This window comes from Sus scrofa, chromosome 1 (genome assembly GCF_000003025.6).
Source record: "Sus scrofa isolate TJ Tabasco breed Duroc chromosome 1, Sscrofa11.1, whole genome shotgun sequence".
Classification (NCBI taxonomy): domain Eukaryota; kingdom Metazoa; phylum Chordata; class Mammalia; order Artiodactyla; family Suidae; genus Sus; species Sus scrofa.
In genome coordinates this window covers 180,380,099-180,407,866 of record NC_010443.5, presented here as the reverse complement: position 1 = coordinate 180,407,866, position 27,768 = coordinate 180,380,099, and the positions used below count along the sequence as shown (strand labels likewise).

At 36.0% G+C, this 27,768-nt stretch overlaps 2 protein-coding genes across 5 annotated transcripts in view; one reads left to right on the top strand and one right to left on the bottom strand.

The window, feature by feature from the left end:
- Positions 1–2,996, top strand: part of SAV1 (salvador family WW domain containing protein 1) — a 29,588-nt gene extending 26,592 nt beyond the window's left edge. The window contains exon 5 of the mRNA XM_001927720.7: positions 62–2,996. Coding sequence (XP_001927755.3) covers positions 62–263 — 202 coding nt within the window. The 3' untranslated portion in view covers positions 264–2,996. The remainder of the gene's footprint in view (positions 1–61) is intronic.
- The window catches only part of ATL1 (atlastin GTPase 1), a 107,570-nt gene continuing 80,665 nt past the window's right edge, over positions 864–27,768 (bottom strand). For 3 of the 4 annotated variants that reach the window (XM_021101558.1, XM_013993393.2, XM_021101569.1), the window contains 8 exons: positions 17,118–17,210; positions 15,770–15,908; positions 10,384–10,511; positions 9,197–9,253; positions 8,310–8,381; positions 6,407–6,838; positions 4,675–4,689; positions 864–3,141 (listed from right to left, as the gene is read on the bottom strand). In XM_021101558.1, coding sequence (XP_020957217.1) covers positions 3,031–3,141; positions 4,675–4,689; positions 6,407–6,838; positions 8,310–8,381; positions 9,197–9,253; positions 10,384–10,511; positions 15,770–15,908; positions 17,118–17,210 — 1,047 coding nt within the window. In that variant the 3' untranslated portion in view covers positions 864–3,030. The remainder of the gene's footprint in view (positions 3,142–4,674; positions 4,690–6,406; positions 6,839–8,309; positions 8,382–9,196; positions 9,254–10,383; positions 10,512–15,769; positions 15,909–17,117; positions 17,211–27,768) is intronic. The other variant, XM_013993394.2, reaches the window with a different exon arrangement.

Genomic DNA, 27,768 nt, shown 5'->3' with positions numbered 1-27,768 from the left:
ACTACTATAAATACATATTTATGAATACATTGTGAATATGTTTGATTGTGTTTTAAAACAGATATGACCACATTCTCAAGTGGGAACTCTTCCAGCTGGCTGACCTGGATACATACCAGGGAATGCTGAAGTTGCTTTTCATGAAAGAACTGGAACAGATTGTTAAAATGTATGAAGCCTACAGACAGGCTCTTCTCACAGAGTTGGAAAATCGCAAGCAGAGACAACAGTGGTATGCCCAGCAACATGGCAAGAATTTTTAAGTTAATTTTTATAAATAAAATTTAAGGGCTTTAAAATCTTTTCACAAATGAAAAACTGCAAACAAGTACTTTGGTTAAAAAGGCAGCTTACTTTTTTGGACATCATAAATCTAATTTTACATATATTTTGTTATTAAAAATATTCTTTTATTAAGAAAAAAGTGAGTTTATCATTTTAAGAGCCAACCTGGCAAACACTTCTAAATGCTGTATATTTGGAAACTGCTTTGAATATTCTTGATGGCAACAAATGTAGCAAGAAATGTCATTTAACCAGATATTAAGTAGGAAATTATCAGTCAGTAAACTCTTATAGTAGCAGTACCTTTCTTTAAAAAGCAGAGAGGGAGTTCCCATTGTGGCGCAGGGGTTAACGAATCTGAGTAGGAACCATGAGGTTTTAGGTTCGATCCCTGGCCTTGCTCAGTGGATTAAGGATCTGGTGTTGCCATGAGCTGTGGTGTAGGTTGCAGACGCAGCTCGGATCCCACGTTGCTGTGGCTGTGGTGTAGGCTGGTGGCTACAGCTCCAATTAGACTCCTAGCCTGGGAACCTCCATATGCTGAGGGAGCGGCCCTAGAAAAGGCAGAGAAAAAAAAAAAAAAAGCAGAGAGATAACCTATGCAGTATTTAAAAAAAGATGTCTACTGCTTTCATGTGGAATATTGCCTGGAATTGGATGGTTTAAATATTACCATTCAAAACATAAAATGGGATTTGGGTGATAAATTTTTGTATATAATGTATGAAGTTCCTCTGCCCCCAAATGTAAAGAACCCTTTTAAAACATGTTGAAAAAGTATTTTTTGGTCTGAAAGGGTGAAGGACCTGTAATCTTTCAGGAATTAAATTAGGCATAAGGCCCAAGCCTGTGTGGGAAGGTGTGTACAGCAGTCACAGTTCCTAATATAACTTCCTTACTTTGTGCCAGGGCTCTTATGGCATTTAGTAACGTGATTCTGATGAGACACTGGAGGGTTCCCAACAGCATAGCACGTTGCCATCCTGATGGACTGGGTTGAGCTGCCAAAAATGACAATCAGGGATTCATTAAGAAATCTTGGTCATTAAATTGATTTACAGATCTTTTATCTTGTAAGAGTTTGTCACACAACTTTAAAACCCCAGTATTTCCCCCTCATTTTTTCCCTTTTGGTTTAGTAGTTATTAAGACATTGTTCATAATTAGCATAGTACATTTGATTGCAGGCAAATTTATGGCACATGTAGCCTACAAAATTCTGTGAATTTCAACACTTGTTGAAATAGCTCTAGTTATATTTACATGTGTTGTAAATATGTAAATAAATTCTTCATTTAGGTTACCTTCCAAAATATAAACTCCCAGATTTAGATACCAGTAAGTTTGAATTATTGATAAAATGTTGAAAGTGTTAAATGTTTGATTTTATATAACAAGCTTATTAAATATATTTTTGTGGAAACTAAATGTGTTGCATTTGAGTCCATGTTTTGTGCATAGTGCTTAGAAATATTTGATTTTTCTATTCAGAAGGCCTAGAGACAAAGGAAAGAGTATATAATGAAAGGGGTACTGGAAAATGAAAATGGGCTAGCAGAATTTTATCAGTGAGAAAAGTTATTTTGCAGGCATGTGACTAGCCTTTTTTTAAGATAGGAGTTTATATATCTTAGGAATTCTCACACACTCTTCCATCTTAATCATTCTTTACTCCTTACTTAATATTACTGCTTAATTTAATTACAATTTAGCCTTTTCTAAGAAAGGTAGAAATTAGTGTTTTAGAGCTCTCAGATAGGTGACATCACTTTTTTTTTTTTCTCTAAAAAGTACACTCAATGAAATTCCACCACAGATTTTAGTACTTAGAAAGACAATACAGAATCACTGGTTTAAAAGAACTGGAAGGTACTTAAAAGGGTACCTTTTAAAATGGATATCTAAATTTGTAATGGTGTCAACATTAAAGAAAATGCATTTTGAAATTTTTTTAAAAAAGAGCAAAACCATCCTTCTCTATCAGTGCCTCCCAAGCATTTCCAAATTCAGTTGTTTTTAATCTTAGGAACCAGAGTAAACTTTAATAATAGTTCACATGTTAAAAGAATAAACCTATAATGAATACATTTCTCTGTGTACCAAATGAAAAAATATACAATGCAGTGAAACTCAAATACATATACAGAGTGATTTTTTTGTGCATTTTTTGATCAAGAGGTTTATATGCTATATTAAATCATAATATAGAAGAAGCAATATATAGTTTTTGATAAAGCAACTGAAAAGCTCTTTTAAATGTCTTTTAAAATAAAAGCCAATGGGATATGTAAGATGGTATAGGTTGAATCAAGCCTACGGGAGTTATGCAATTCTTTAACAAATGACAATGTGAATAATTTAAAAATTCTTCTATAGAAATAAAATGAGCATATCCAAATGTGGAGTAGTATTACTACATGGTTTAACTATAACCTGATATTAGAATTTAGTAAATTCAAGCAGAACACAGGTACTGTTACCATAAATAGACAAACTCTTTAAATTATAACAGCATATTTGAAGACTAAATCAGGAAACTGTACATGTTAACCAAATGATATAACCATGCATATATACATCTGCTTATTAAACACTGAAGTAAAAGAACTAAAACCCTTTTGCAGTCTTCAGAGGTGCTTGGTGTTTTACTCTGTTCTGATGGAAGCACTTTGAATGTTTGCATGGAGACATAAAACAATATTTAACTGACATTTTGGTCATGCACCTGTATCTTTAAAGTTTGGATTAAATTTTCTTCTTTTCTGATTGTTCGGTAGATTCTGACTTTGGTGCAGGAAAAGCTTGATGATACAAATGTCTGTGGGTTGCTGCTGCACTGTAAAGCTTGTATAAAGCCTAGAAATATAAGAATCAAAAAAAGATTATAAAACATTTTATTAAATATACAGATGTAAACTTTTTCCTTTTTAGTGTAATTAGTTTATGGTACTATATAAAATTCAGCATTCTAAATTTGGAATCCTTCTGTATAAATTAATAACTAATATCTTAGAACTCAAAAGTATTTTCAGCTCTCCACTATGTTCATGTCATTACTTGTGTGGGTTGATGTTTTCATGGTAAATGTTCTATCCTCAGAATGCATTTTCTTTTACCTTTCACACCTCTTGAAGCAGAGCTTCCTAACTGTGCCCCAGTGCTGTGTTGAAAACTCTTATGTGAATATTATCAATTTCAGAGACGCTCATAACTTCCGACTGCCAATAGCTACTTTACTATACACAGGTAGACCACTTGCTATCAGGGTTTCCTGAACCTGTGAACACTAAGACCAGCTTATCCGATGTAATTCTGGAGTCTATATAAAGTTAGAATATTTTTAAAAGTTGGACAAAAGTGTAATCAATTCCAAGGAAATTCCATTCATTTTTACCTCTACGGCTATTTTCTTTTGATTTTCTGAAGTCTGAATGGTAACCATCTTCAATTCTACAGGTGCATATTGGTGCAACATGCTAAGTCTAGATCTATTATAGTCTGATTCTAACACATTCATTTTAATCCATGGTCTCTTAAAAGTTTATACTTTAAGTTTTGATTTACAAAGTTGAAAATAGTTTTTACTTTTTTACTCAATTCGTCTTACTGAATTTTATATAAAATGATTCCTTATTGACTTATAAATAGTAAGTGTATCCTTGGTATTCGACTGGAGGACATAATCTAATTATATGTAACAGCAGAAAAGAGGAAAGAATTACTGTTAACTTGCTGTCTTTGCAGCTGCTGAAGATTTTTGCTTCCTGAGGATAATGACCTAAATGACTCCACAAAGATAATTTTTCTTATGTAACACATGATTCCTTTCTGGAAGCTTAGCTTCTTCCTCAGATACAGAGTTTTGCAGATGTGCAGTGGGAGAAATGAATACCAGTTTATAGATCAGGTCTAAGGTACGCCAAGAAAGTGACACTACACATTGGCCTGGAACCTACTTGAAGTGGTACAGATAACTCACAAGCCAAAGTTAAAAACAACTTCTAAAGGTTGTAGCTCCATTTACTCTCCAGTATTTAAGCCTTCTGAAGTTTCATAACTACTTGTTTCACTATGCAGTAGAGCAAAATGCACAATGTTGGAGCTTAAGAACTTTGAAATTTTCTAAACATTTAAGAAACAAAACATAAAATATTCATGATAATCAATTCCTGTTTCCTATGCAGATCAAATCACACATCATGTCCAGAATAAATTAAATATTTTAAAACCATGGCCAAAATTCACAACTGAAATTGTTAAATGCTAGAGGAACCCTGGAGCGGTAGTCAGCAAAGATTTTATAATCTACACTGTGACATCCTTTAATGGCAACTTGGTTATAAAACAATATCATAATGTTTTATCTTAATTTAAAAAAATTTAACTTACCTCATTTGTACTTCCCTGTGGCAAAGGCAGTTTAAAAGAGAGAAAAGAAAAGTATATATCCTGCTTCATTAATAGCATTATGATATTCAGTTTTCTTCATGGTGATTTATGAACATTTAAGAACAAATAACCCTGAAAATTTTTTCAGTTTAAATTACATATTTAGTCAGAAATCTTTTGAAGAACCAAATTATTCCTTATAGGCTCAGCATCATATTCTAGGACAGCTTTTGGATTTACCTCAAATAGCTCCTCTTTAACTTTAGAGGTTGAGGGACTATTTGAGGCAGTGGCTCAGGCTCCAGTTTTAATTCATTCTTTTTTTTTGTTTTTTTTTTTTTGTCTTTTCTAGGGCTGCTCCCACGGCATATGGAGATTCCCAGGCTAGGGGTCTAATTGGAGCTGTAGCTGCCGGCCTATGCCAAAGCCACAGTGACGCAGGATCCGAGCCATGTCTGCGACCTACACCACAGCTCACGGCAACGCCAGATCCTTAACCCACTGAGCAAGGCCAGGGATCGAACCCACAACCTCATGGTTCCTAGTCGGATTCGTTAAGAACTGAGCCACGACGGGAACTCCAATTCATTCTTTATCTATTGTGCTACTATATAGTTAACTCAGCTAGATTCATTAAAGACACATGGCAAATCTATTAGTTATAATTCTAATCTTAAAGAGTGTGCATAAATGTACTGAAGCTGGAAGAATTGTAGCTATTACTTGCTACCTGCAGACCATAAATATTCATAAGTCCTAGCTCCAAAATTTTATGAAGAATCTCAATTTTAGCTTTACTAAATTTTCTCCTAGATTTTCATGAGGTAACTGAATACACTTCCAGAATGACATATAGTGATTTGATTATTATTCCAGGTGTGTTTATAATTGTCTACTCTGCCAATATCGATTTGAACAATGGACCCTGGTGACCTTGGGTAGGTTAACTGGACCATAAAGGACAACTGACCCATAAGCAGCTGATCCAGAGATTGGCCTGGACTCATGCTTAGGGCCTATGCAAATGTACAGTTCAAATAGAGACAACTGGAGTTTCTGCTGTGGTGTAGTAGGTTAAGAATCCTGACTGCAGCAGCTTGGGTTGCTACAGATGTGTGGGTTCTTTCCCCGGCCCAGGGCAGTGGGTTAAAGGATCCAGCTTTGCGGCTTTGTTGCAGATGTGGCATAGGTTGCAGCTTCATTTTGGATTCAATCTGGCCCGAGAACTTCCATATGCCGTGATTGCAGCCATGAAAACAACAACAATCACCACCAGATAGAGATAATCTGAAGTAATCAGATATTGCATTAGGGGTTTTACTAAAAGAGACAGTTACTCGCTTTATGATGGTGGTTTATATATTCTCTTAACAAAGCCAATGCTGGTCATTTGATAGGTAGTAAGTATGAATTAACACATAATTGAGTCACAGTCAGCTAAATAAAAACTCCATTGTGTTTTCTCACTTCTTTTAACAGCTTTAACTTTTAGGATAAGAAAAAGTAAAAACACTGCCTAACCCATGTATTCGTGAAAATATTAAAATGTTGACTAGAAAACAGTTGTATAGGACTTCACATGTTATATTACAGTTAGCTGTTTGTATCTGCCATCTTGACAGAGTCTAAAAAATTCTTGTAGAGCCCAAGTCATCATGTTCATCTGTATATTTTGCATTCATATGTGTGCTGCATTTGAAAATTAGGAATTAAGAGAATTAAGTGCTCCTACCTGGTCCCATAAGGCTGCAGCCACTTGGTCTATTACGGCACCCAGCTCTCGGTATTCTCCGGAGTACCGGATGTATGCCCAGGTGCACAGAGTGATGAGGGTCAGTCCCATTATCATATTGCAGAGGCTAGCTATGATGTCCAAACCAATGAATCCAGTCACACCAGCAATCACATATGTGATAAAGATGACAACAAACAGTGTGGCTGGGGTACGAGCTGCATGGAAGATGTTTTTGCTATCATTGTGCTTGATGTACTGGATGTAAAGTTCATCTATTTCACTCTCCAACTGCTGGAGGTAACGCCGGCTAAATTCCTCTCCACCCATCTTCTTCACCCCTCGGAATAGCTTCACAGATTCTTCCTTAAGCTCCAGATGTTTGGTCTGCAGGTCATTAGGTGCCAGAAATGGTTTGTCACCACCACAAATCTGTACCAGATAGAGAAGTACTTGTTCATGCAGTGCAAAGTAAAACTAGCAACTATATAAAAAATGTTCACTTAGCTAGCTTAATTTGCTAGAATAATCAGAAAGAGCCTGCATTATGTTTTGTCAACCCACATCTCTCCACACTCCATAAATGTGACTGGTACTTTATAGGTGACTTATATAAAGTCTTAATTTTTATTTTTTCCACACAGGAAGGAATATCCTTGACTTAATTTCTTCAAGATGAAAAGGCGAACTGCACACAGTTCATTCATCCAAATTTTAGAAAACTACCTATATGTGGAGCTCCTTTCTTGGCGCAGTGGAAACGAATCCGACTAGGAACCATGAGGTTGCGGGTTCGATCCCTGGCCTTACTCAGTGGGCTAAGGATCCGGCGTTGCTGTGAGCTGTGGCATAGGCTGGCAGTTGGTAGCTCCGATTAGACCCCTAGCCTGGGAACTTCAGTATGCCGTGGGTGCTGCCCTAAAAAGACACACCAAAAAGGAAATTTATTCTAACTACACTGAACTAATTTTGACCAATAAAGTTTAGTTTAAAACAATGAACAATGCTATAAAGCTCTAAAGTAAATTGTGAAAAACATTTTCTTTGGCAGTTTCACTGATTTTTGTTTGAATGGAGCCCATTCAGTGTTTTCTTCAAGAGACTAAATGGAAGCATATTAAGTGTTCTTAATTTTCAATTTTCATTTTTCAAAAGTTGTAAGGGAAATTTTCATTTCAATGGGCTACATTTTCAGTATTTTCAAAAGTTGTAAGGGAAATCCCAGGTACAGATACCATTCAGCATAGTTACTTAAGATTTAACTTTTGTAAAGGAGACCCTCATTCCACTTCCCCTTTAATTAAGTTGTAAACACCATTACATTTACTAATATTCATTTTGACTCTTAAGATCTAATTTTGGATGTAATTTTGATTTTATAACATTTTCAGTGGAAAACATCATAGCAGTTATACACATCAGTCATTAGATGCATCCTAATTCAGAATGTTCAAAAGAGGAATACAATATTTAGAAATACTGGCCTTGAGGTTTAATTTACTTTTTCTAACAGTTTTTTTTTTTTTAATTTAAGATAGAAATATTTGAATTGCAGAACGTAGGAAGGTATAGCGGAGAGGGTACATGTTATTTTAGCCACTAGAGCTTATAAATAATGGGAAAATCTGTACTCCTCACCCCTGAAATGTGAATTTAAAAAACAATGTGTCTTTGTTATAAAAAGAGAAACTCATTTAAAACACATTTAAATTGTGCATAAATCATAGTTGTTTTTTGTTTTAAAAATATTTTAGAAATACAGTAAAAAGAAATGTGATACACATAGAGTGAGAAAGAATAAGGCAAAGCCACTTTGCATGTGTATACAGTGTAACCTGGAGAATGAGCTCATGGAAGAAATACTAATTTTACTTAAAACATCATTTAAAATATCATTTCTTACCTCTTCCATTTTTTTATTGTATGTATCCTTGGCAGTTGCCACGGCTGCTAAATTGTTAGCTTCTGCTGTGGCCTTTGGACAAAGTACAAAGTAAGATGTAAAATGCAATTCATATTTATTAAACTTCCACAGGCAGTTCTCATATATGAGCATCATGTGCAGGAAATGTGTAAGAACCCAGTCATCAAATAATATGTAAAGTGAAATACTTCCACTATATCTTTTAAATTTGGTAATGTTAAAATTTCAAAATGCATAAAACATAGAAGTTTATTCAATAGACCATAGTTCTAAAATGAATTTTCATTTGGAAGATTATTCCTCTTAAAAATTTTTCTTAAAAGCCTTTTACTGAATATGGGGGGAAATTTATAAATCCAAATACAGGGAAATAATACATAGTACATTTTATATAGACTAAAGCTTTAAGGATTACTACTGATAGAATAATATCACTGATAACAAAAAGGAACCACCAAGACCTTACAGAAATTTTTAAAAAAAGCGAGTTTCTTTTATTTAAATGTTAATTTGTAACGACCACTTGTTTAAAACTTGGACTTGCTTTTCTATTTCTTGTTACATGTGTGAATCTCATCTATAGTAGGAGTCTGTCTTCTAAACAAATTTAGTATACAAAGAGAAGATTCTTTGGTATAAAGTGTTTGTATGTCAGCACAAGTGAGGGTAGTGAGGCTGCTATATGTGTGTGTGTGAAAATGTTTAGACGAACATACAAATGGGTAGTTATTAGAAAAATAATCTTCCAATAAATCATTTCGACTATTTTTATTGTGTGATTTCTGACAGTTGATTAGAGCGTATATTTAGTTTAGCTTTAGTTGACAGTATGTTTTAGAATATCAGGCCTCCTGATGAATAAATACCTGTAACATGGATTTGGGATGTGGTAATTCTTCACCTTGATAAATCTTTATATAAGCCTAAAAAAAAAAAAAAAGAAAAAAAAGGACTTATGTTCAAGTAATTCCATTCAATATTTCTCTCTGTTAAACTGTATTCTTTTTTTTTTTTTTTTAATTGTATTCTAAGGTCCTGGCTGTTTCAGGAACTGTTATCTTTTCCTCATATTTTAATTCCCTCTTAGTTCTTGTTCCCTTTTCCTGAAAGGCCTTTTGAGACATCTCCATTTGCCAATCCTACCCTTCTTAAAGGCTTAAATCACTGCCACTGTCTTTAAAACTTTCTCAGATCCCTCTGCTAGGGGCACCATTTCTTTTTCAGTTACCCACTGGAATCTGCACCTGCTGCTGTCACAAGCTTTTTGGAGCAGATCTGTGCAAGGGCCCTGAGTTTCCTACTAAATTCTAAGCTCCTCCACAGTGTTTTATACACAGTAAGAATTTAAACTGTAGATAAATAACATGTCATCTATTGCTGAGGCAAATAATCATCACATAGGAGGTATATGAACCACGTTAAATGACAAAATGTGAATTTTAAAAAATATTTTAGTCTTTGAAGCACCAATCCACAAATTAGATTGGCAACTGAAATCTTCCAATATATATGTGCATTGGTTAAAAAAAAAAAGTGTTGTGTTTGGATCTACCTGAGATAAACAGGTAAATGCAAATTTAAAACAGTTCTACTTCAGATTGGCCTTCGGAAATGTGTAGCAGGAAATGCGTAAGAATTTTCTCCAGTTGGAAGAGAAGTATGGCCCCTTAAGGAAACTCTTTAGAATGAAGGTAACATTCAGTATAGGTAATAACTGAGGACTACGTGGTATGGATCCTGGGAAACACTTCTTCCCCCTAAAAAGAAATAGACTTTTCCAACTCTTAGATACATTTATATTGCAAATATATTTTCCTCAAGATAAAAGGAGACAATAAAGTTACCTCAAAGAGTTTCCCAAAAAAATAATATCAGAAAGCAAGCTCCTCTGGGGAGTCTAATAATTTTTTAAAATCATTTTTATAATTCCTTGTCCCTTTGCCCCCACACACATTACAGAGTCTATATATTTTTTGGCATTTCAAGTAGGAGCTGCATTCCCAAACATGTCAAATCTAAGTATTCACAAATGCTCTAGAAATGAGAGTGATACCTTGAAGTACTCCACCAGACCTCGGCAAGTGATTTTGTTCCCATTGATTTCTTTAATATCTAGGCTCTCAGGACTAAGTAGCCAAGGAATGAGTATTTTCAAGTTTTTGATGAATTCTTCATCTATTTCTACAAATAAAAAGCAAATTCATCATTATTTTAAAAATCCTATCCAGTCCTCCATGTCATACAATGAAACATCCTTTCATTTCTTCGTATTTCTCCCCCAGTGATAAAGCTATCACTCACTTTCCCATCATCTAAATTACTCCTGCAACCTACTTCTCTAAAGGTTAATGATCCTCCTTGCCCAAACTCCTATTGTTTGTCTTTCTTATCTCCATTCTACTTACATATATATCTTGTCTTCCATCTACTATAAAAGATTTCTTGCTATTAAATGCTATATAGATGTTTTACATCCCATTCACACAACCATTTCATGTACTGGTGCCTTTAAGTCTTGTTCATGGTTTTATATTTACAGGCCCATAGATGTGGAAAGGATAGACATTTACTACCTTATCAGTGTTCCCTCCAGAAGATGTATCCAAAAGTTGTTTTGTTTAATGTGCCCACCTTATGAAAAGTGTATAGAACTGGGTAGAGTGTGGTAGTGAGGATGCTGCTGCCTCTAGTGGTGAAACTCAGCACACAAAATAACATTGTAAGAAAAGTATCTCAGAGGTAATCTGAGTTATATGGTACAAGTGATTACATAAAACTCATAGCATTAGGTTCAATCTCAACATTACAGATTTAGCAAAGTAACACAGAAACATCTTCAGGGAAGTCCTTTGAACAGTGATAATTTTTTAAATCATTATTTCAAAACAAAAAATATATATATAAAAAGCAAGAGATGTCCAGAGACTTGGTATCTATGTAAATGCAGTGACCGCCTATAATTTTTAAAATTATGTATCTCTGAATTTCAGCAGAGTGAATGAGTTTTCAGGCAGGGGGATTGGTGATTTCTGAGGACTTAAGGATAAAGATTCAAACCTTATGATGGTGTTTGCACGTTCCCTGCTTGTTATTATAACTCAACATACATTAAAATAACTAGTTTATATAAGAATTTATGTTTCTCTTCTCTTGTTTACTGCTTTTATGGCATGTATGAGCATGATCCTGGAAATCCTTCCAACTTATTTTGCTTCGTGTTTACAGCTTTGAAATTTGTGTCCATACTTCATGAGTACTTGGATAGGAGTTTTTCAAATTTATCTGTTTGCATCATACCAAATTTTATTGATAATTGTGCTTTGTATTATTATAGGTTTATTTAAATATATTTACTATTGTGGCTTGCTTTTTAGTCATCAATTTTCACTGAAATACTGATATTTGTATTATGTTATGTTCCTTTGTTGTGTTTTGTCGCCTGCTATATATCTATTCACTGATGATAATAGGTTTCTTTTTTGCCATCTGATTTTATGCCTTTTTCAACATTAGTAGAATATTACTATATTTCTAGAATATATGAATTCTTCCTGAATTTCTGTATAAAACAACAAAGGTTTCTCCCTATGAAACCACTTTAAAATCACTTTCAAAACATGTACTTAAATTCTGCCCCTCCAAAAAAAATTTATTTTTAAAACTGTAATGTAATGAGATAAACCCTGTGTTTCTAATGCACCAGCAAGTGTGGTAATTACCATCAAAGTAAGGAGAATAGCGCCACACATTTGCATTAAAAATGTGTTCTGAAGGTGGCATTAGCCATAGTCTAACTTTGTTCTCACCAATGCCAGGTATTCTAATTTTGGATTCAGAAAATATGAACAATACATTCATGACATACGTAAGTGGGACGCTCTTGCTAACAATATTAGTGGATTGCAATACTTGACACAGAACGTCTGCAGACCAGCTCAGATCCACCTGCGGAGGTTTGTGCATCAACTTTGGCTCACTACAGATGTTCAGTAATATGTGCGAGTGGATGATCATTCAGGATGTTCTGTTTTCATAATTTATTTAACAATTTTTGCCACAAGAATAAAACCTTGCCAGGGGGAGTTCCCATCGTGGCATAGCAGAAATGAATCTAAGAACCATGAGGTTACAGGTTTGATCCCTGGCCTCGCTCAGTGGGTTAAGGATCTGGTGTTGCCATGAGCTGTGTTGTAGGTCGCAGATGTGGCTCGGATCTGGTGTTGCTGTAGCTGTGGCATAGGCCAGCGGCTGTAGCTCTGATTAGACACCTAGCCTGGTAACTTCCATGGGCCATGGAAGTGGCCCTAAAAAGACGAAACAAAACAAAACAAAAAACCCTTGCCAGGAATTCAGGAGGTAGGCCAGTGTGGTTATCTGTCACAATAATTGAGGATGTGATACATGTTCTTTAAGAATCTTGCAGGGCAGATGCACCAGTGTAGAACTGCTGTGTAAACTAGCCAACGCAGATATTTTCTCAGGACTATATGACTCTGACAAGTCACTGGAAATACCTTTTTAAAAATAATAACCTTGTGCTGGTGTTTGGCTGTGCTTTCTGAAGTCTAGTTTAGGATGTGGTCATTCTACATGTGGTACTATAACACAGAACCACCTCATAAAAAGGTGACTCCTTGCTAATTAAAAGACTGGTGTGCTAGGGGAAGTATTTGGTAGGCATTTGGTAAGAGGTGGTTGAATGCAGCGTGAATGAATGTGATTCTGCACTTTTGGTCCTTTCGATTTCCTAAATGGGAAGCTATTAAACTAACAGCAATTAAGTTTAATCTTAGCATTGTAAGTTTTAAATAATCCTGGAAATAGTAAGATAATTTCAGTAATGTGAAGGACCATGAACAAATAGCAGTTATAACAATTACTACTATTGATAATGAGCTAGAAAATTATTTCTATAAATGTGTTAGAAGAGTATGTAAGAAACTATCATATAAGAACAATGTTTGCACAACTGTTTTATTCAAAGACATTTCTTCCCCAGAGGCAACCGCTCTGATGCCAGCCGTCTGGAGAACAGCATGGCCAGCAGACAGACATCCCAGACTGAAGGCACATCAAATTATAAGATTCAGGTTGGAATGGAAAAATAATACAGAGAGCCAACTTTCAAAACTGCCTAAGGAAACACTGAGGCAAAGTAGAACATTTTGGCACACAGAAGGATTTAGCCACAGTCCTACAATGCCTCATGAAAATGGAGCTTTTGATGGGCAACTCAAAGATGCCACCTTTCATTTCTCTTTCTTTCAGGCTAGCCACTTTGGCAAACTCGCAACTTATGGGTAACTGTAAACCAGTTACACGAGTCAATACATGTTTAGACATTTGAGTAAAATGTGACAGAGAACAAATCTGTTAAAAAGTGCCATTCTATATCTGCATGATTTCTCTTAAACTCTCTCCCTTAGTTCTTTCATTGCAAAATGTATCGTTAAAGAACGAGAGCTGTATAGTACCAGAATGGAAGAAGGCAGAGTACTTTTTTGTCCCAATAAAGGGCTTCTGTTGAAGGCCTGCCCTCTGCTCTGGCTGTTATGGCTCCTCAACTCCAGAGAAGAAAGAAAGGCCTTGTGGGAGCCCTGTCTTCACAGAATTTATTCAAAACACATTGAAGCCATTAGGTAATTGCACAATATGAAGAGGTCTGTGTGCTCACTATTGGGTTGAAATTCATAAGTAACAGTGAAATTACAGGATTCTGGAATCCATGTATTAATACGTGCCTGCAGCTGTCTGTTCTGTTGTATAAAGAAAAGACAATTTAAAACATATATTAAAAACAATGTTGATGATTGAGAAATTTGGGATTCCATTTACGATATTAACTCCCATAGTTAAATAAAAGGTATCTGAGATTAAATGCCATAGATACAGGGGGAAAAATAGTTTGCTTTTCTTTTTTCTTTTTTTTAAGGCCTGCACCTGTGGCATATGGAGGTTTCAAGGCTAGGGGTCAAATTAGAGCTATTTGGAGCCAAAGCTGCTGGCCTACACCACAGCCACAGCAGTGTGGGATCCAAGCCACCTCTGCGACCCACACCACAGCTCATAGCAACACCAGATAACTCTACCCACTCATCAAGGCCAGGGATTGAACCTGCGTCCTCATGGAAACTAGTCAGATACGTTTCTGCTGAGCCATGATGGGAACTCTTAATTTGCTTTTCAAACTTGCCAGTTCCATAAAACTGGATACAAGTTATGTTATCCTTTTAAAAAGTAATTTTAAAGCCCTTTGAGAACAACTATGTTGAAAAGCTTGTTACACGTCGTCGCCATCTCATCACCCCAGGCACAATGCAGAAAAGCCACAGTAAATCAAGCAAATGTCTAGACTCGGTGGTGTACTCAATGCTAGGCTTATAAGTAAAAAAGTCGGAAATGTCTTCATACTACTTTGTGTTAACTACAAAGCAAATACCTAAAGACCTGGTGATTATCTATTAGGAAAGAATATCTACTAGCTTCTGCTTCTGGAGATCCCTGTCTCTACCTCCCCCCCCCCACCTGCCCCCCCACCCCCGCCCCTTTTAACAATATGAGTAGCTTTGGAATCTTAAAACGTTAGTCATACCTCTGTTTAAGAGATAATTACATACTATTAGTTTATAGTGTTTGAAAACATTCTGGTGCTTTCAGTATTTTTAGAAACTGGTTCCTCATTCAGAAGAGGATTTCATTATTACTAAAGTTTTTAATAATTTATAATTAATTTTTTTTCTTTTTACAGCTGCACCTGCAGCATATGGAAGTTCTTAGGCTAGGGGTTGAATTGGAGCTGCAGCTGAGGCCCTACACCACAGCCACAGGAACAATGGATCTGAGCCACATCTGCAACCTACACCATAGTTGCGGCAAGGCTGTATCCTTAACCCACTGAGTGAGGCCAGGGCTCAGACCCACAACCTCAGAGAGAAAACATTAGGCCCTTATCGTACTGAGCCACAATAGGAACTCATAATTTATAATTAAATTCTTTAGTTGTGGTTTTGAAGAGCTTCACTTCAGTACTATGCAATATTTCTCTCTAATTGTATAACAATATAACATTCCAATAATATAGACATCTATTTTTTCCTTTAATGTAAATAGGGGAAATTAAACAGGAAGATATAAAGGAACATTTCTCAATGCACAGAGGTGAGCAGGAACTTCAGAAAGTGTGAGGGTTACTGCCTTTCAGGTGAACACAGGATTTAGCCTTTTTTCTCAGTGTATATATTCAGCACCCATAGAGTCCACAGTTCACCAAGGAGGTGCTCTAGCATGAGCCTGGGATTCCCAATCCTCTTGACAATTTCTAATAATCAGCTTCACATCAGTGGATAAATTAAACTAGCAGCTGTAAGCCCAGGGGGTAAAAGGACATTTTTGTAATGAGACTGGAAGAGACTAAGTCACAAACATATTAAAAGACAAACCTTTCAGTTTTCCATCGAAGTTTGGATTGGTAGCTACTTTTAAGCCAGGATGAGGTAGCAGAAAACAGGAAATTTTGGTGAAACAGGAATGTATGTGTTTTCGAACATTCTGTAGTTCTTCATGCTGGTTCCCTGAGACCTGCGGTAAATCATTCTGAAGTTTAAACTACTTTCAACATAAATTGAACTCCAAAAGAATTCTGTGGCATTGACATTTGCTATGCCTATCTGGTCACAATGATAAAAAATGTTATGACAGGACTGATACTAAATAAAGTTTCAGGTAAATTTGCCACACAGCCATATCTAAATAGAGCAATAATATGGCATTATTATTACAATTAACAAATGTCGACTCATGCTGACTCAGATGAGCCTTCCCATTTTTTTTTTTTAACAAATCAGTGGAATTTTATTCTAGCTAGTTTCTACAAATTCAAATTTTCATTCAAAGTGCTCACAGGAGACACGAATAGATCGTAAGATATTCCTACCTTCTTTTTAGGAAGAACTTGACAGCCTCTTGTCACCTGGTATGTATATATTTAAATTCTAGAAAGGCATCTGGAAAGTTGGGTGTTTACTTAAAGCTAAAGTGCACCCTTTTTTTACACATGTCATTTGAAAGTTAATAGTACAAATAAACTACACTAAAAAGAACCATAAACCTAAAAAGGTAAGCTTAGGGATCCTGATTATCAGGGGGATAATCAAAAACTAAACTAAGGAGTTCCCATGGTGACACAGTGGAAATGAATCCGACTAGGAACAATGAGGATGCAGGTTTGATCCCTGGCCTCGCTCAGGGGGTTAAGGATCCAGCGTTGCTGTGAGCTGTGGCATAGGTCACAGATTCACCTTGGACCTGGTGTTGCTGTGGCTATGATGTAGCCTGGCAGCTGTAGCTCTGATTAGACCCCTAGTCTGGGAACCTCCATATGCCGCGCCAGTACCGCCATAAAACAAACCAAAAAAACCAAAACTAAACTAAACTTTGGGGATTTCAAAAACTAAATATTTCTGTTTAATTAACTTTAAACCTCTACTAAAACATGAATCCAGATAGTTCTGTCAATCTTGAACTGATTTAATTTTTCCAATTAAAAGTTTTATCTTTAGGAATAAATCATTGTTTTATAGATATCTACAAAAGAACTTATTCTGTATCATAATTATTGACAATATTTAAAATTATAACTTTGACAGTACTTTATTAAGAATCAATATTATTTTATTCATAGAGATACTATGAAGGTCAAATGAGATTGTTGCAACTAAGTATCTATTCAGCAAAAGTAATTTTAGATTACTAATTGGGCAATTTCATGCATATAAATAGCCAACAAACCTTGAGGCGTTTTTCCAAGAATTTGGAGCCCCCGTCAGCTCCATATGAAAATTCGTATGGGAAACTCCAATCTCGAACAAGAAATATCAGACTCTAAGAAACAATAAGAAGAAAGGATTGATAAGCGGATTTTTCTCTCTCAGATTTTCACCGAAACCAATTCAATGATATTACTGTCATTTGAATAGTGTTCTTCTCCACAGAGCAGAATTAAAAAGCAAACAAAAAACATGGGAAAGTTGTTTCTGAGAAGTCTTTCCCCTCTGAGATCATCCTGTTTACATTAAGTGTCAACAGAAGGATACCTGTCCCAAAACTAATTAAAAGTTAACATGGTGCCATTCAGCCAGTGAGGGCTATCTCTGCTAGTTTTTGGGAAGATTTTTATGTAGATTCAAGTTTTATTTGAGGAAAGTTTCCCCTTTTCATCTGTCTGAGTATTTTTCCTCTATAGCATTTGTCCCATGTTCTTCTTCAGGAGTCCCATTAAGCATACATGGTAGGCAGTGGGGTGAGAATCCAGGTTCTGTGGCCTAAAAGTTACATAATCTGTGTGTGGGGAAGGCTCAATAGGAAGAAGGTACAAAAATGGGCTTGAAAGTTAAAAATTATTTAGAATGAGAAAAATAACAAATTCTAGAAAACCGACAAATACCACACACACATTTTCTAAAAATCCAGAAAAATAACTAACATACTTTTGTTATCCTTTTTCCCCCCAGTTTTTGGCTGCAAATGCTTTGATCACTTCTCATTTGACAATTCTGAAATGTTTTCTGTTAGAAAGCTAATTCAGTCTTTCTTCTAACAAGGCCAAAATTTATTATGAAAATGTTTTTACTATTAATAGTTAGAAATGTTTCAGCTCCACAACTTGTTATTTGTAATATCATGTACATTTTTAGTTTCTTCATCTGTCAAATAGAGATAATGCTGGAACCTACCTCAGAGGACTACTTATATATATTATATAAGGCATTTTGAATAGCTTAATGCTATGTAAGCTACTTGATTTTGATTTTAATGGCCACATAGTATTTTAGCACATGAATAGATCAGAGTTTATTTTACCATTCTCCTAGATGTTTTCCAGTTTTTCTATTATTCTAAGAAATGCATTGATAAGCCTCCTTGAAGCCGAATATGTGCTCACTTCAGAAGGATTTTTATCAGGGACTGTTTCTGAAATTAGAACAATCATTAGAGTCATTTGAAAGGCTTTTAAAAGCATAGAATTCTTGGGCTCCACTCCACACCTATGGAAACCAAACTAAGAGTAGCTTTCATTTATTGAGTGCCTATTACAAGCTGGCCACAAGACCAGTAATTATACATATGATATTTCATGCACTCCTGCAACAATCCTGAGAGGTTATAATTTATTATTCATTTTAAAAGAGATATATAAAAGTCACCTCCACCCCCATCAGACATGAAGCAATTTGCCCAAAGCCACACAGCCAGAGTGGAAAAGCTAGAGTTTAAACTGGGGACTTATTAAAAATCCCTGCTGCACTGCTTCAAAGTTATGTGTAAAACATAGTTTATAATCTGAGGCATTAAAGCATTCTTTTATGTTATATTGTTATACTTCAAATTTTAGTTTCTGAAAAAACATAGGAAGTTGAGAAAAAAATCACTACTTTTATTCAATTAGGTATCTTTAAATGTTCTAGGAGTTTACATCTCTGGGTTTCTAACTGAATCTTCTAGACTTGCCCATTAAAATTTATTGATATCTCTTAATGCTCTTTTAAACCACAGGTTCCTTTTCCATCCCTTTCCCCCCTTACAGTTTATCTGTTGAAGAACCTAGGAGGCTGACCTGTAGAGATTCCCATAACCTGGACCTTGCTGATTACATATTCACAGGACAGCTCCACATGGTTTTCTATCCTTTGGATTCCCTACAAATTGGCAACTGGATACAGCGGCTTGATCCGACTTTGGTTTTATTCTTTTGGCAAGACTATAGGAAGGAGAGTGTTCTTTTATCAGGAGGGACATACTACATGATTATTTCTCCTTTGATTAAGCTGTCATCTTTGCTTAACTGAAGCTCATTCTTCAGTAGATTTCTCATTAAGAGGTCATGGGAACAAATATCCTTTGCATTCTTACATGCTGCTTAGTTTGAGCCTTTTACACATGAAAGTCAATTTTGCTGGATATAAAAATCCTTGGCTCCTATCTTCTTTCCTTAGACAGGTATATTTCTTAGTCTGCATCATGAATATTTCTTGTTTCACTATGGTAGAAGCCCTCCCCTCCCTCCCCTTTGCCCCTCCGTATGTGTGTGTTTTCTGTGGATTCCTATGGGGAGATGAGAGATTCTTGAGAGAATTTAAAAATATACATATACACTATCTTTAAACAGTCCACTATCTTAAGATAGATGTCCATTCTTATCAACATTTTTGTCAAAATATGATAATTTGTATTTAGAACATTTCTACCTAAAACGTGCATTTTGAAAATAAAGGTTAGCTAAGAAGCAACTTTTGCAAAATAGAGGTTCATGAACCAGGATAAATAAAAACAAGTATGTGGATTTAGCTATTTTTTGCATTTTTCTAGGAGAGTTTATTCTCATTCCTTGCCCTTTTTCACTAGCCCTCTTCCAAGTCAACATAATGAGGAGCATGTGTAGAATAGGATCAAATATGAAGTCTTATTTACTTAAGCTGACAATCCAGATTCTATCTACCTATAGCATCAAGTTCCAAGTTCTCTAACTAATGCTCTCATCCAGTGATGTGGTCGTGTAAACTAGTTCTCCAAAGACAACATGGAAACTGGGGCAAATGATGGACCTACAGTGTGCATATCCTACAAATGATCATATTTTTCAAATCATGAAAAATATTATAATCTTTGTTATTTTCCCTTTGGGTACTATATCTTTTAAAAAGTTATTAAAAGGAGTGCTATAGCACTACTATTAGTAATAGTGAAAAATGGAAAAAATCCAAATGTTCAACAATTGGAAATGGCTATATAAATTATGGCATATTAATATAATAATATATTACATAACTATTAATATTAAAAATATGTGGAATATATCAATAACATGTATTGATTATGTCAGCATAGAAAAGCTTGTATGAAATAATATTATTTGAAATAAAATGCTAAATTTATGTGCACATCCTTTATAAATATATGAAAGTACTCCCAAACTCCCAAGAAAAAACTGTTCTAAAGCCATGCAGCCAGTAAATACCTGAAATGGTTTTAACCTATTTCATCTATCAATTTCAGTTTTAATTTTAGTTCTATGTAATAAGTAAATACTAGAACTTGTTTTAAACCCATATAATAAATTAACAACTCATCTAATAATTAAATAGCAGCTTCAACCAAGAGCCAACTGAAAGCCACCGGAGACAGCTTCATACTTTACAAGTCAGTCAAGTAGCAGAAGACTCACTGTGGAAAATTAACTGAGGCTGGTGTTAATCCATTTCTCGCCTTTATAACCAACACAAAACATGGCTTCTGTATTCAACAAAAAATCATTTAAAAAACTGATGTCAACCCACTCTTAATCTCTGTAAACCATGCAAATCCAAAACAAACAGGCCCCTGTACCCTACATATAATCATTAGTTTGCTTTATTCAATAAGATTATGCCTCACAAGTATAACTCTTTAGTTAACCAATAAATTGTTTGGTTTTTGTATCAGATTTTGAGTGATGGTCTCATACTTCAACAATTCTGGAAGTCCCACTGAGATAGTTTTGAATGCCCTCACTGGGCAGCCTTCCCTAGGACCCTCAGACTAACATGTGCACTCTCCTTGGCTCCAAATTCCACCTGTCCTTTTTTTTTTTTGTCTTTTTTTTTTGCCTTTTCTAAGGCTGCTCCCACAGTATATGGAGGTTCCCAGGCTAGGGGTCTAATTGGAGCTGTAGCTGCTGGCCTACACCACAGTCACAGCAACGGGGGATCCGGGCTGCATCTGCAACCTGCACCACCGCTCAGGGCAACACTGGATCATTAACCCCCTGAGCAAGGGCAGGGATCAAACCCGAAACCTCATGGTTCCTAGTCAGATTCGTTAACCACTGAGCCATGACGGGAGCTCCATCCACCTGTCCTTCAAATTTACTTCTGGGTGAATCTGTCTCAACAATGATTTGACCTGAGTTTTGATTTGTTTCACTGAGCTCTTGTTGCTGATTAATTTGTTATCCTTGGATTTTTGTTATAAAGACTCCATGGATCTTTATAGGGGTCATCAGTTCTAAATCTTTATAGGGTAATTCAACCTTTAGGTTTGGAAGTGTACTCATTTGATAAATAATTATAACTAATTTTTGGACAAGGTTAGTAGACCTTCTGGTTTAGAGGTATAATATTCAGTAAATATTTTTGTCACTAATCAGTTCATGGTTTTGCTGCTTGCTTTGCCTTCTTTTTTGGAAAATTCGTACAAACTCTTGTCTCATTTTTTTTTTTTTTTTTTGTCTTTTTGGCATTTCTTGGGCCGCTCCTGCGGCATATGGAGGTTCCCAGGCTAGGGGTCTAATCGGAGCTGTAGCCACCAGCCTATGCCAGAGCCACAGCAACGCAGGATCCGAGCCACGTCTGCAGCCTACACCACACCTCACAGCAACGCTGGATCGTTAACCCACTGAGCAAGGGCAGGGATCGAACCTGCAACCTCATGGTTCCTAGTCGAATTCGTTAACCACTGCGCCACAATGGGAACTCCTGTATTTTTGCTTTGTCTTGAATTGTGTCACCCAATGTATAAAGAAGTGCTCTATAAAGGACAGAGGCAAAGGCCTAAGAAGTCCTCAGATTAATCAAGATGTCCCAAAGACCAACAGTTGGAGGTCTGTTAAACTGGCAACAAATTTATGCAGAAGTAATTAGTCAAATTTTGCCTTGGGTCCTCTACAAAACTTTAAAGAGGACACTCTCAGTCTTATCAATTTATGAGTCACTTTGTTTAGTCCTATAATGCAGGATCAATGATTGTCAGCTTATTGATTATACAGCACTATTCTAAACTCTGCTTGCTTGGGGAACCAGATACTTTTCATAAGCACTCAATCTGACCAACTTTGTTACAGTTTTGTGTATATCAAAATTGCAACCTCCCCCTGGAAGAATTTCTGCTTTCTATTTTTATTGCACTATAATCCTAATATTTGCACTCACAATTATGAATGACCTTTTAAAAATAACACTTTTATTTTTAGAATAACATTGTGTTGAGCTTTGGACATGGCAAAATAATTATTAACAGTTCAGAGGTACTCTATAAAAATGAAGAGAAAATATCAAATGGTCATTGGTTAGCTTCTTTAATTAGTAAACTGAGGTTGACTCCAAAAGCCTCTCAATTTGACTCTCTAACCTTCTGAAACTTACCTTCCTGTATCTCTCCACACAATTTTATCTTCACCAATCACTTCACTCCTTCGATTCCTTCTGCTGCTTCCTTTGACTTCCTAAACCATTTCCTTAGGGATTTTTGCAGAAAAAAAAGTAGTCACATTGCCCCAAACTACTTAAAATTGCTAGACCAGGAGTTCCCTTCGTGGCGCAGTGGTTGACGAATCCGACTAGGAACCATGAGGTTGCGGGTTCGATCCCTGCCCTTGCTCAGTGGGTTAACGATCCGGCGTTGCCGTGAGCTGTGGTGTAGGTTGCCGACGCGGCTCGGATCCCGCGTTGCTGTGGCTCTGGCGTAGGCCGGTGGCTACAGCTCCGATTAGACCCCTAGCCTGGGAACCTCCATATGCCGCAGAAGTGGCCCAAGAAATAGCAAAAAGACAAAAAAAAAAAAAAAAAAAAAAAATTGCTAGACCAGAAGGCCATTGTATAGAAGCTGAATTTAAACCATAGTCTAGAGATCAGTTTTAAGGAGTTTCTTTTAGCCCAGGAAGATAAAAATTTGCTGCAGAATTTGGGATTTTGTTAGATACTTACTGTCCTGAACTATCAGTTATTTTCTAGCTAGGTCACTTAATTGTTAGTCTCTTAGGTGGGAAAAAAAATGGTTAAAAGCAGTAGGATAAGCCTGAGGGGAAAAAAGAAAGCAGAAAGCACAACTCTCCCAGACTTCACACAATATTACAAAGTTACAGTAATCAAGAGAGTGTGGTTTTGGCACAAAACAGACATATGGATCAATGGGAACAGACTAGAGAGCCTATTTGCAGCAACATGGATGGACCTAGAAATTATCCTGCTAAATGAAGTTAGTCAAACAGTGAAAGACAAACATCCTATGCTATCGCTTATACGTAGAACCCCCCAAAAAGGATACAAGTGAACTTATTTGCAGAACAGAAACAGATTCACAGACTTTGAAAAACATGGTTACCAAAGGGGACAGGTTGGGGGGAGAGGGAAGGACTGGGGGTTGGGATGGAAATGTTCTAAAATTAGGTTATGATGATGATTGTACAACTATAGATATAATAAAATTCATTGGATTAAAAAATATTCAAAATATTAAAAACAAAAACAAGAAACAACAAAACCCTGGACACCTATGGTCAATTAATCTTTGATAAAGGAGACAAGATTATAAAATGGGAACAAGATAGTTTCTTCAGCAAGTGGTGCTGGGAAAACTGGAGAGCTGCATGTAAAGCAATGAAACTAAAACACACCCTCACACCATGCACAAAAAATAAATTCAAAATGGCTTAAAGACTTAAACATAAGACAAGACACCATTAAACTCCTAGATGAGAATGTAGGCAAAACAGTCTCTGATACAAATGGTACAAATATTTTCTTGGTCAGTCTCCCAAGGAAATAGAAACAAAACCAAAAATAAACAAATGTGATCTAATCAAACTTACAAGCTTCTGCACAACAACAACAAAAAACCATTAGGAGAAAATAGTTGCAAATGATACTACTGACAAGGGCTTAATCTCCAAAATATATAAACAACTCATACAATTCAACACCACCAACAAAAACAACCCAAATGGAAAACGGGCAGAAGACCTGAAAAGACATTTCTCCAAAGAAGACATACAAACAGCCAGTAGGCACATGAAAATATGTTCAACATCACTTATTAGAGATTATTATTATTAGACACAATTATTAGAGAAATGCAAATGACAAACTACAATGAGGTACCACCTCACACCTGCTAGAATGGGCATCATTAATAAATCAACAAATAAAAAATGCTGGAAGAGGGTGTGGAGAAAAGGGAATCCTCCTATAGTGTTGATGGGAATGTAAATTGGTACAACTATGAAGAACAGCATGGAGGTTCCTCAGAAAACTGAATATAGAACTACCATATGACATAGTAATCCCACTCTTGGGCATATATCTGGACAAAACTACAATTCGAAAAGATACATGTGCCTGTATGTTCATAGCAGCACTATTCACAATAGCCAAGACATGGAAACAACCTAAATGGCCATCGAAAGATGAATGGATTAAGAAGTTGTGGTACATATACACAATGGAATACTACTCAGCCATAAAAAAGAACAAAATAATGCCATTCACAGCAACATGGATGCAACTAGAGATTCTCATACTAAGTGAAATAAGTGAGAAAGAGGAAGACAAATACCATGTTATATTATGTATGTGTGTAATCTAAAATATGGCACAAGTGAACCTGTCTATAAAACAGAAACAGACTCAGACACAGAGAACAGACTTTTGGTTGCCAAGGGGGAGAGGGACAGAATGGGATGGATTGGGAATTTACGGTTAGTAGATGCAAACTATTACATTTAGAATGGATAAGCAATGAGGTCCCTCTGTATAGCATAGGGAACTATATCCAATGACTTGTGACAGAACATGATAGAAGATAATATGAGAAAAAGAATACACGGGTCACTTTGCTGTGAAATTAAATTAAATTAAAAATAAATAAATTAAAATAAATTTAAAAAATTTTTTAAATAAATTTAAGGGAGTTCCCATTGTGGGTCAGTGGGTTACAAACCTACTGAATTAAGGATCTGGTGTTGCCATGAGCTGTGGTGTAGGTTGCAGACACGGCTTGGATCCCGCATTGCTGCAGTTGTGATGTAGGCTGGCGGCTGGCAGTTCCAATTTGACCCCTGGCCTGGGAACTTCCATATGCCGCAGGTGCAGCCCTAAAAAGAAAAAAAAAAATTTAAAAAGCAGTAGGATAACAAAGACCAGAATAACATTGAAATAACCCAGCTCATCATAAAAAAATAATAAAGTTTTAATGGTCTTTCAAGGGCAAGAAAAATAGAAAATATACCACAGAGGCCACTTCAGAAGACTTTCCCTTTGAGATGAATTGGACATTGATTCCAAATTATGACCAAAATAAGGATGAATCAATAGGAAACTTTAAAAATAGACCAGGAAAATTTTAAACAATACTCCAGGGAACTTTAGTTCTGAAATAAATAGGAAATATTAGTGCTGACATAAAGGGAACCTTGTCTTCTCTTTTTAAAATGGGCTCTGACGTAAAATACAGGAATCAGAAAAAAAAACTTGCATGAGAAATTATCAACTTAAAAATTTCCACTTTATGGTTGTCTTTTCAGAGGGGCCTGGATAGTTAACAAGGTAGAAATTTCTAAAAATTATGGGCCTTTTGGATACTGCAAGCAGAAAATCCACTGGAAGAACCAAAGTTTCATATTAGCTAAAGATACCTACAGTGTATATGATTCAAAAAGAAGAGACTGAAGAGTATCTTTTAGAGAAAGTCTTCAAGGAATATAAACATAAAAATTAGGGAGGAATCTATAAGAGTCCAGATTAAACCCTTCCAAATTACTGTATATCAATATATAAAAGATCTTATATATATATAAGATTAGGTCATGGCACATATTAAAACAACAACAGGTCTACATCATAGACTCGTTGCTTTTTATGGCCTATTCCTTGATCCAGTAGCCAAGGCTTATCCTCCTTGCCTCAGAGCAGTTGCAGCCTTGTCTAACTATTTGAAGCATCTACAGGCTGTGTATTAAGACAACCTTCAAATTCTATGGCACCACACACAAACAGTATTGCTAACTGAAAATGCCTCACATTTTTTTTTTTTTTGGTTAGTCTTAAGTAATGCAAGGTGGGTTTTTTTTTAACTCCCGAATAATGTAATATTTTCAAATCAGAAGCTCTACCACCTGTATCCACTGAAAAAGAATTTCATGATGGTGTTTCTGTAGTTCAAGAAAGGGCCATGCCCAGTATAAATATTTTGGACACTCTCACACCAATTTATGACTTAATAGTGTTTGTTTATTAGTCTTACCTTAAACATGTAAACAGGTAATACTAGGCTGGATAGCTATACTAAACCTTAAATCCAGGTCTTCCAATTTTGAGTACAAAGAGTTTACTTGTACACAAACTGTATACAAAATATGCATATACATATGCACATAATACCTAAATATGCATATAACACCACAGTTAGCAAACATTAATTGAACCTCTGCTGTAAAAAAGTAGGTACTCTAAACTAGAAGAAGTAAACTACGAAGCTCTTAAGATATAATGTAGTTAGTGGGAAGGGATGTGCACATTCAAATACAGGGTCACAAACCATAGCTCAATAAGTGCCTAGGATTAAGAGGAAGAAGAGAGGCATTAGGGGGTGGTGGTGAAGTGCAAGGGCTTTGAGCCTGTGGCCTGGGTTGAAGGCCTGCTCTGCAAGTTAAAGATATACCTCCCACGGACAAGTTTCTTAACTACTCTAAGCCTTGTTGTTTCCTCATTAGTTAGAAAATAGCAATAAAAGAATAAAGAAGGAGTAACAACATTACTTATTTTATGCGACTATAACCATTATTCATTTGAAGCATGAAACATATATATTCAGCACAGTGCCAAGCACAAAAATAAGTGATCAATAAATTGTTATTTTTTTATGTAGGTTTTCTAGACATTTCATGTCCTATATATGGACGCTGGAGAATCCTGGCCCAAACCACTGACTTCATTTTGTATAGCCAAATGACTATTTTATTCTGATTTCACACAACTCTCAGATTACCTACATTGCCCTCTGGACAGAACATGGGATAAGGAAGCTTTCTCAGACAGCTGTCCTTTTACTCAGCCCCAACAACATACCTTTTCCTTTCATTTATAGCCCAAGAACCAAACAACAGTTTCTCATTTTCTCAGTGAAATCATGGATTTCTCTGGTATGACTTGGCAGTTACAGTTTTTATAGATATTTGATCGAGGATATTTTGTTTCAAAGTAGCTGAAATCACTATCAGATAATTTTATTATGTAGATGAACATTCTTAAATAATGGGAGTAAAGTGTCCTTAAATATAATTAAGTAAGCCAGTGTAAAATAATTTCTAATTTGCCATATGTAGGCCCAATTTGAAAAGGAAATTGTGAGAAACAGAAGGTTTATCCCAATATGGAGTTCCTGTCGTGGCGCAGAGGAAACGAACCTGACTAGGAAGCATGAGGTTGCGGTTCGATCCCTGGCCTCACTCAGTGGGTTAAGGATCCGGCGTTGCCGTGAGCTGTGGTGTAGGTCACAGATGTGGCTCAGATCTGGCGTGGCTGTGGCTGTGGCATAGGCTGGCAGTTATAGCTCCGATTCGACCCTTATCCTGGGAACCTCCATATGCCACGGGTGTGGTCCTAAAACACACACACACACACACACACAGGAA